The sequence below is a fragment of the Saimiri boliviensis genome, chromosome 7 (assembly GCF_048565385.1).
Source record: "Saimiri boliviensis isolate mSaiBol1 chromosome 7, mSaiBol1.pri, whole genome shotgun sequence".
Classification (NCBI taxonomy): domain Eukaryota; kingdom Metazoa; phylum Chordata; class Mammalia; order Primates; family Cebidae; genus Saimiri; species Saimiri boliviensis.
The window spans coordinates 28,134,586-28,141,748 of NC_133455.1; the positions used below are offsets into that span (position 1 = coordinate 28,134,586).

General features: G+C 39.9%; 1 protein-coding gene across 4 annotated transcripts in view; it reads left to right on the forward strand.

Annotated features, from left to right (window-relative positions):
* ALDH1L2 (aldehyde dehydrogenase 1 family member L2) overlaps nt 1–6,407 on the forward strand; it is a 72,109-nt gene extending 65,702 nt beyond the window's left edge. For all 4 annotated transcript variants that reach the window (XM_074402301.1, XM_074402302.1, XM_074402303.1 and 1 more), the window contains one exon: nt 2,166–6,407. In XM_074402301.1, coding sequence (XP_074258402.1) covers nt 2,166–2,221 — 56 coding nt within the window. In that variant the 3' untranslated portion in view covers nt 2,222–6,407. The remainder of the gene's footprint in view (nt 1–2,165) is intronic.
* Nucleotides 6,408–7,163: the final 756 nt, after the last annotated feature.

The window sequence follows — 7,163 nt, forward strand, 5'->3', positions numbered from 1 at the left end:
CAGACAAGTATACAAATTGTGTGGGAATTTTTCTTTTCAAAAGATTCATGTTTGAAAGGAAAAAGAAATTGCAAAAATATACTTTAGCTGAAATATGTTTGGTGTTTAATCTGACATTTGGCATGAACTTGGGTCAGCTTTCACGAGACTAAATGGAACCAAGAGAGGCAAAAGGGTGGAGAGTAATAACCAGCAGGTTCCAAGAATAAATCCTGTCTTACAGCTCCTTGGCAGGCTTTCAGAGTCAACACTGAAAAAACCCGGCAATTGGCAGGGTTTTGTGGGAGTCTGAGCAGTAAGGCTTAGAGTTTGTAAAAAGCCCAAAATGTAATTCACCGCGAGCGGTGACACTAACAATAGCTTACTTTCCATGCTAAACACATGCCAGGCCCCATTCTACTTAACCTGTATAAGCAAAGGCAATTATCACATGAGCTCACAGGGATAGGTACTATTATTATCTTATTGTACAGAACAGGAAAATGGGGCTCAGAGAGGCTGGGTGAGTTGCCTCAAGTCACAGAGCCAGACAGGCACTGGCAGAGACAATTCAAAGCCAAGCAGCCTGGCTGAGGAGCTCATCTCTTACTCCCCTCAGTCTGGCATATTGTTTCAAAAACTGAAATGTTTGTGGTTTACTGAAATTACAGTCTGCAAATATAAGTTTAGTTCATTGGGAGTATTTTTTTTTTTTTTTACATTTTTTCTTTCCTAATGACTTTGGCAATGTATTTGCAGCAGTAAAAGTAGTTATCATTTTAAATTCCACTGGGTGAAGGTAAGGGCTTTTTTCCACCCCCTTTTCCATGTCTTTAATCTGGTTTTTATGCCTGAATCCAAATCACAGTGGTAGACTTTCTTAGGCAACTTATCATTAGAAAGTGTGGCATCCCTGTTTCACCTTTTAAGAGAGTATTCGACCAGTTTCAGGTCTGTTTTGCTATAAAATACCACAGTTTTCATACTTTTTTTCTCCCCCAATTTTTTTGGTGGGGGACAGAGTTTTGCTTTAGTTGCCCAGGTTGGAGTGCAATGGTGCGATCTCGGTTCACAGCAACTTCCACCTCCCAGGTTCAAGTGATCTCTTGCCTCAGCCTCCTGAGTAGCTGGGATTACAGGCATGCGCCAACATGCCTGGCTAATTTTTTGTACTTTTAGTAGAGACGGGGTTTCTCCACATTGGTCAGGCTGGTCTTGAACTGCCAACCTGAGGTGATCCTCCCACCTTGGCCTCCCAAAGTGCTGGGATTACAGGCGTGAGCCACCGCACCTAGCTTCCTCCCCCAGTTTTAAAACCTCTTAGCTCAGTGGTTGTCAACTTTAGCTGCACGTGGATTCTAACCACCTGGGAGCTTCAAAAAAATACAGAGATACTGACCTAATTGGTCTACGGTGTGACCTGGGGTCAGAAGTCTTAAAAGCTCCCTGAGTGATTCTAATGTGGGGACAAAGTTGACAGCCCTTGTTTTAGCTCAGCTTCCAGAATCACACACTCACTAGTTCCTCCATGATACCCACTGCCCTTTAACTGCTGTAGAGATTGATGACTGTACTGGCTCAAAATAGAAACAGTCAAAGAAAGGCAGGCCTATTTATTTTTTGCCCAGACAGGTTCCCCTGTGTTTCTAACAAGCAATGTAAACTGAATTTTCCTTATCTTTAAAATAAGATTGAACCATATGATGTCAAACTTTTCTGTGCTCAGTTCTGCTTGAATTAATATAATCTAGAAGACAGTATCCTGGTTACTTCTGTTTAGCTTAAATGGAGAAAAAGGCAGAGTCTGTCATCAAGTAGGGAAATAAAAGAGAGGGGTTTTGGTTTGCAGCTGATCAGCCAACACTCTCCACTCCTTAGAAGGCCCGGTAGCTGGTCTGGGCTGTTATTATTCCAAGAGTGACCCATGGACCACTAGCATCAGCATCATCAGAGACGGTGAGAAACACATAACTTCTGAGCCCACACCAGACTTAATCAGATCAGGACCTGCAGCTTAACACAGTCTTCAGATGGTTAGTATGAACTTTAAAGTGTGAGCAGCACTGGCTTAGGCCACATTTCGTTTGCTTAGTGACCTATACGCCTACGTACACCTATGTCTGAAGGTCTGAAGACATCACGTCTGCCTTTGAACGTGGTCCATCAACTGCTTTTCTCTTCTCTAGGTGAGGAAGCTCTAAATGAATATCTCAAAACCAAGACAGTGACGCTGGAATATTAGAGCAACACCATCATCAGGAAAGCCTTCACAGACAGCGCTTTTCAACTCTGGACACTCTTAAGAAGCCTGGGTGTGCTGAGGCAGGAGGTGTCAGCCACAAACCAAAGAACACATGGATGGACCATGACGAGGGTCAGGCCATACCAAAACACTGACACTCATGCCTGAGCATTTTCTAATACACCGTCCAGTGATTTGAAGTTCTTAGGATTTGACTATACTGTATATCATACGTATTTCTTAAAAAAACCAAGCTGCTTTTCCCCTACCGAGACAAATCTATTCATGGTTTCCATCTTGAAGATGTCAGTACCATGCAGTTATAATACACAAGGTGCATTTATTGGAAACTTTGTATAATATGTACAGGTTTTTAACCTCTGAACCATACATAGGGGAGTTATTAAACAGATTTTCTGTAAGTCTGCTTCTAAGGAACAGTATAACCTGGAAGGAATGTGAAGGTAGTTCTTTTTTAGTATTTGGAAAAACATACATCTTTGTGCCTTTGATGTTCTATTTTTTAACCCACTGTGATGGGTGATCAACATGTTTTGAGCACCTACTAGGTACAAGGCGTTGTGTTCTGAGGAGTATACAGAATTTAATGACATGATGGTTGGCCCTCACATAGTTTAAATTTTAGTAAATAGCTTTTGAAGTGGATTTTATGTATGATATAGTAGAAAATAAGTAGGCTTTGAAGGCTGATCCTGGTTCGTCTCATACCATCTTAGTATCTATGTGATTCTGGGAAACTTGCCACTCCTCTGAGCCTCTGCTTCCCTATGTGTAAAACAGGGATAGTAATGCTTTCCTCAGGACCCTTAATAGGAGAATTCTTGCAATAATGTAAGTAAAGCATCTCACATTAATGCTTTGCTCATGGTAAGTACTCACATTTAACTGTTTTCCTCTGTCATTATTTTTAAAAGATACTGAGATAGTTTAATTAACTAGATGAATTCATTTCCCCCAACCCTCTTCAATCATCAATTCCTAGACGATTTTTCTCATCCATTGTTCCGACACACTGCCTGATACAGCAGCACTGAAAAATGCCACGTAATGAAAAATGGCAATGGCACAAGGAAAAGGGGTGCTTTTTTTTGGGCAGCTTGCTCGTCCTTCATGGGACGTCTTACTTTCCATTTTTCCACCTATTGGTTCTGCTGCTCGTTGGCTATGTGATCTTGGGCAAGATAGTAATCTAGTATCTCAGTGCCTAGGTTGAGTATAAAATGAGAAACAAATCTCCATCTCAGTAGGTATTGCAAGGATTCGGTGAAATAATATACATAATGCACTTAACAGGGTGTTTGGATCATAGCGTTGAAGAAATGGAAACTATTAACAGCCCATTTCCCGTTGGGAGACAGAAGTAGTCAGGTGAGTACATTTTCACCATCTATGTGTGACCAGAAGAAGGCACATTTTGGAATCACAGCAGTTTCCAGAAGATAGCCAGAGAAATGACATTCTATCAATCCTCCTTTAAAAATAAAATTTCAGTCAACATTCCTTTTTCTTTGGTTTTGAAGATGCCCTTAGGGAATATTTGTCATTTTGGAGACTTGGCAGTATAACATGAGGGGACTGTAGAGAATCAATAAAAAATAAACAGCAAAATCAGAGGCAGAGAACATTTTCAAAGGGAAGAATAGCAAGTTTGATTCCAGCACGATAAAGAGAGTAAACTTGGCCTGGCAGCACTTTTTATTATACTATAACTCATTTACCATCCCAGAGTTTGGCACAGCTGAAATTCTAAGTTGAAATGAATATTCACAGGGCCCAAGATGACAGTTCATATTTAAATAAAAGTGACAAAAGCCGTTTTATAAGCAATCACTTTGAAGTGAAATGTTTTAACTAATTTCATGTGATTTAGAATATGATTTAATAAAATCATGTTAATGATAGATGGAGTGGCAGACAAAAACATGCCTGTTCTTCTAGGCTGATATTACTTTAGCTTCTAATATTCATCTCAGTAGCAGCGTTTAAAATATTCTCTGGGCTGCAAAACTCTTTGGGAATCTGATAAAAGCTATGAACTCTTTACGTCCCACTTCGACCCCCAAATTCATGTGCACACACAGAATTCGCAAATATCTTTAAGGGGTTCATAGACCTCCCAAAGGCCATGCTGGGGCCCCAGATTAAGAACTCCTTTCTCCGTAGCAAGTTCTAAACATTTCGTACCAGCTTACATTTTTATATCTGGCTGATCAGAATCAAAGGCTCAGTGTAATACATGAAGTTACCAAGTGAACTGGAATTGGAACATCACAATCCCCAGCCTGCTGGGTGATTTAATTAACACACAGAGTAATAAAATCATCACTCTTGCTTCAGATCACAGATTATTTTGCTAAGCTAAAGGATGAAGCTGTGATCTTAGTACCACGTGAGTCGGGAGGTGTGAACACTAAAGCATTTCCACTTTCCTTCTAATTCCCCATCCCCATGCCTTTGCTAAAGCTGTCCCTTTTTGCTCTAACACCCTTCCTGGCCTTTCCTACCCCTAGCTGGGCTAAGTGTCTCTCCTCAACGCTCCCACTTGTCTCAAACATAGCACTTATCACTTGGTACTAAAATTACTTGCCTTCCTAACTAGATATGAGCAACACTCCCCGACTCCAGGACGGGCCTTCTGTCAATAATACAACAGCTACCATTTATTGAGCACCTCCTATGTGCAAGACCTTAGGCTAAGCATGTTTTAAATGCCATTTAATCTTCACAATGTCTGAAAAAATGAAGATGCTGAGGTGCTTCTCTTACTACCTCTCCCCCTAAGCCATCTTACCTCTTTTTTTTTGAGATGGAGTTTTGCTCTTGTTGCCTAGGCTGCAGTGCAGTGGTGCAATCTTGGCTCACTGCAACCTCCGCCTCGGGTTCAAGCAATTCTCATGCCTTAGCTTTCCAAGTAGCTGGGATTACAGGCGTGTGCCACTACGCCTGGCTAAGTAGAGACACAGTTTCACCATGTTGGCCAAGCTGGTCTCAAACTCCTGACCTCAAGTGATCCACCTGCCTCGGTTTCCCAAAGTGCTGGGATTCCAGGCATGAGCCACCGTGCCCAGCCTGTTACCTCTTTCCTACCATTTTGCTCAAGTCTCCCAACTGGTCTTCTGGATTCCTCTCTTGTGCAGTCTTGTTCAAAACCTAAGTCACATAGTGTCACTCCTCTGTTTAAAACCTGTCAATGGCCCCCAGTTCATTTAGACCAAAGTCCAGTGTATTTACCATGGCCTACCAATCCTGCTTCTGGCTACCTGTGACCTCATCTGCTGTCAATTTCCCTCTCATTCTGTTCCACCGTCCTGACTGCCTTGACTTCCTCAACAGAATAAGCCTGCTCCTGCCTTGGGGTTTCTGTCCTTACTGTTCCTCTTCCCAGGGGTATACTGATAAAATATTTAAGTATTGAATATTTTATTTAATATTCAAGTAAAATATTAATACTATTAAATATTCAAGTAGTTCTCAGAGGCGGGAGGTGGGGGAAGCCCTGATTTGTAGCATTTGCAGTTATCTGTGTATAAATATTCTCATCAAGCCTATTTTTGAGCTACTAATTTGCCTTCACTAAACACAGAGTTTGGGAAGAGATACATGCCATCAGAACAAACACAAGCCAGCACCAGCACACCACTGCCTCCTGCAACTCTTGCCCATACACAGTATCATGGCTGGCGGGCTCACTTCCTACTGTCTCTCCTCAAATATCTGATTAGAATCACATCCCCTGACTATGCTTTCTAAAATAAGCCATATGCCCTCACATTCATACCCCATCTGCTGTCATTCTTTCTTCTTTTTATCCCAGATTATTTTCATAGCACTTATCACTACCTGTTATATATTAATCAATGATCTTTTCCCATTAGAATGTAAGTTTCATGAACAGGTACTTGTTTTGTTTAAAACTGTATCTCCAGTCCTAATATGTAATAGGAGCTCAATAAATGTTAGCTTTCAAATGGAAAGGTTAAGTAACCTGCTTAAATCACACAGCTATTAAGTTGCAGAACAGGTTTTCAAGCAATGAATCTAGTGGTTTTAATCAAGTTGAGATAGTTTCTAATCCTAATACCTAAATCAGGGCCTGGGTAGTAAGCTGCAGGCACATATTAAGTACTGGTTAAACTTAAAAAAAAAAAAAAAAAAAAAAAGCAAATGGACATTATCTGTAAAAGCTTTTGTGGAATTGGCTAGAGGTAAGGAACCAAATTGGGTTCCCCATACCTGCCCTCCAAGAAAATAAAGCTGGGCTGAGAGTAGGATATGAGGGATGATGGATAAGAGATGAAACATAAGAGATAAGGGGGATTAAATTATTATTACTATCATACAAACAATCCCTGAGATTTTTTTAAATGATTAAATACCCAATTATGTAAAAAAATTTATAATAGCAAAGACTGACTCAACCAAAATTTGTTGAGTCAACCCAAAAATCTATTTGATTATCTCCAAACAGAAATAACCTACAGATGATACTTGAGATTGTTCCAAACTTTTTCTATGAATATCTATACTTTTTTTTTACAGAATTAACATAATACTGTATATTACTTTGTTACCTGCTTTTTCAATTAACAATATATCATAAGCATCTATGTTAATCAATAAACACAATTCTGCATATTTCAATGGCTTTAATTCATCATGTTCTCTATTGTTGGACATTTAGATTTGCTTTTTGCTATTTTAAATGTCACAATAAATCTTATATAAAATTTATGACCAAAGCTATACTTATGTAATTAGGACAAATACCTGGAAGTGGAATTCCTGAATCAACAATTCCACCAACAAGTTCCCCAAATCTTTGCCACCATTGTGTATTATAAGTTATGCACTTAGTATCTCTATGCCAATTTTCTCAGCTGTGAAAGGAATATAAGCATATCTCATAAGGTGATAGCCTTTT